At 37.8% G+C, this 3196-nt stretch overlaps 1 gene segment (V, D, J or C); it reads right to left on the bottom strand.

The window, feature by feature from the left end:
- Positions 1 to 927: 927 nt before the first annotated feature.
- On the bottom strand, positions 928 to 1717 carry LOC128099652 (immunoglobulin kappa variable 2-30-like). The segment is given in 2 exon segments: positions 928 to 1307; positions 1669 to 1717. Coding segments are annotated over 2 exon segments (429 nt in total).
- Positions 1718 to 3196: the final 1479 nt, after the last annotated feature.

The raw sequence follows: 3196 nt of genomic DNA on the forward strand, positions 1-3196 counted from the left end.
CAAAATGTAATTCTTTTAAAAGATATTCAAAACAATGTCTTAAGACTACTTAGAAAGAGTAAGAGAATATAGATATCAAATATATATAAATGTATATATATAGAATATATATAAAGAGAATAAAGACATAGAATATAGACACCTAAGCATTTAAAAAGTTAATGAGAATTTAACTGTGGAGAACCCCAAAACAGCTTGACCACACAGCAGCCATGACAGGCTTAGGGGCCTAGACACAGCTTCTGTGATAGGCTTTCTGGCAGGCAACACCCAGATCCAGGAAAAGCCTTAAGCTGATACCACCCAGGGATCCACCATCCCAAACATTCCAACAATTAGATAAGGTGGCCAGATGTCCTTGAGTCTAGCACTCAAGTATATTTCGTTTTAAAGATACCGCTAGACAATTGACAGCCAATCAGGGTCCTGAACTCTGGAAATCACCTCACCCAAACCTCAGCTATGATAAAAACCCCACCCCACCTGAGCTCAGGGCTCTCTGCTCTCATCACTGTGTTGGACAAACAGAGGGATCAAGCTCCAGAGCTTGAAATAAAGGCTCTTTGCTTTCAAATGCAGGATTCGGTCTCTGTGGTGGTCTTGGGGGTTCCCATGATATGGGTATAACATTAACAGTACACATACATCATTAAAAGTAAGCAACATAATTAAGCTGAAGAAATTAATGAAAAATATTAAATGGTTAAAATCTTCAACAATAAACTAGATTAATGAGATGAGATTCTCCTGATACAAAAGTAATAATATGCCTGTTGTAGCTAGAAGGATGAGAAATTGATGGCACTTGAGGTCTAACCAAATCACTCATTGAACCACATGAGTCTAGCCAGGGCTCTCAGCTGCAATTATCCAAGTTCCCCAGCACCTCCCCCTTACACAGTAGCAGAGTGCTCTTCTCCTCTCCAGTCAAGCAGCACATTGGCAGCTGAGCTGCCTGAAGCAAGGGGTTTTTGTAAGGGACTGTATCACTGTGGGAGGATCATGTGTAGCTTGCATGCAGTAATAAACTCCCAAATCCTCAGCCTCCACTCTGCTGATCTTGAGTGTGAAATCTGTCCCTGACCCACTACCACTGAACCTGTCTGGAACCCCTGTGCCCCGGTTCGACACCAAATAGATTAGACGCTTTGGAGACTGGCCTGGCTTCTGTAGGAACCAATACAAATAGGTGTTTCCATTACTATATAAGAGGTTCTGACTTGACCTGCAAGAAATGGAGGCTGATTGTCCAATGGTAACCGGCAAAGAGAGTGGAGTCTGGGTCAGCACAACATCACCACTGGATCCTGAAATTACAATAGAATAGTACAAAGTCATGTTAAAACTTCCAAAACAATCTTTGTTACTCATTCCAAGTGAGATCCTGGTATGTTTTATAATTTAAAAAAATATATCAAATGCTTTTTTTACAGAACAAGTGTGTGGAAGGTCCTCAAGTTAATAATCTATAGCACCCCTTCACATCTACATGAAAATCTTCATCCTAGCTCAGCTCCTGTCTCATCTAGAATTTCTCAGTGTCATGTAGCTAAAACTCACATGGGCATCCTGGAGAATAGGACCTGCTTCATCACACATGCACATCACACAGAGGCAACTAGAGCCCACCCTCTACCCCCATTATCCTCCTGCATCTCATTATCTCACCCAGAATCCAGAGCAGTAACAGAAACAGGGACTGGACAGGGTACATCATTTTGAAGAATGAACTAAGGAGAGTGAAGGCAAGAGGATATTTGAGCTTTTATCTCTGGTTAGCAAGGCAGGGACTTCCCCAGGGAGCAATATGCAAATACCCTTGTCTATATGGCAGTGTATATAGAGAGGAGAGTTATGTGGGATTCTTGAATTTGAAAAATAACCCAAAAATGTCTTTTTCTACATCAAGAGTGAATGTAATAAAACAAAATGTGGTGACTGATGAGAGACTAGTTGGATGCTGAAAGATTAGCAATGTGGTTCAAATTAAATGTAAATATACATTAACAAAGTATTCTTGTTTTCTAATTTGAAATTTACTTAATTTTTTGTAAACATTCATAACTAAATTACAGAGAACTTGGGAAATGTAATTAAGACATTAAGCTCACGATTGTCGTGAATGAAACTTTGTGCTCATAATCAATAATACATTGCAAGATTACAAGATGGAAGCAAGTCACTCAATTCTCTCATCAATGTATTGACTGTATCTTACTAAGTATTAGAAAATAGACTTAATTATAATCAAGGGAACTGACTTATGTGCTGAATGTTTGCAAAGAAATGCATACTATAAGCATTGCCATAATAAACATATACATAATTTTCATAACATTGAAATGTTCTTTTTATTCCATTTCTCTTAAGCTTACACATCAGAGAAACTCTGGCCTTCTTGCTGTCACTGCAGATTATGTATTTTTTGAAGTTCTCAAGTCTCATTTGAATGAAATCATACAGCTCCTGTGCCTCAGTGACTTAATTTCATTTTCTGAGTATACCTGTTTCTTTAAAGGTTTTTTCATGTTCTGTGAATAAGTAAATAAAATGTCTCTATTGTTGGATCCTTTAGTGATGGGATGGCAACATTTATTCTTCCATGTGGACATTCTCATTTTTCTACCTCGTGAAGCTATTAATAAAGGTATTATGAATACTTTTGTACCAGATTGTATGTAAATATGTATCTTCATTTATCTTGTGCAGGTACCTATTTGTGTATTTGGCCACCTCCATGTCAGATATGAAAATGAAGCCTATTTGTGTTCATTAACTGTAGATTGTTTTATGCAGCAGTGTCAATGTTCTGTAATGCTCGTCGTTCTCAGTCCCTGTGACATACATTTCCTTATAGTCACAAGAGATACTTGGTCATTGAATTCTTGGGTCTTTTTTGTTGGTTCCTGGTACAAGCAAGAGACTATGCCCTAAAGTATAAGTGTAGATGCATTGCTTACACTTTGTTCACAGCTCCCCCTGTAGTTTTCATTGTTCTTAATTTTGTCTCTAGGTCATTGACTTCTTAACATGAACATCATTTTGTTGCTAATGCCTTTTAGATTTGTGACAAGATGTGGCTGCTGTTATCAAATAAATGACAAGATATGCAATGCAGCTGCTTGTAAAAAAAAGTATTGGTTACATAGGGCAACTGACTTGGTTACATTTCCTAGCAATTATTTTCATAATTATT

This window comes from Peromyscus californicus, unplaced genomic scaffold, assembly GCF_007827085.1.
Source record: "Peromyscus californicus insignis strain IS unplaced genomic scaffold, ASM782708v3 Scaffold_6__1_contigs__length_162567912, whole genome shotgun sequence".
Lineage (NCBI taxonomy): Eukaryota > Metazoa > Chordata > Mammalia > Rodentia > Cricetidae > Peromyscus > Peromyscus californicus.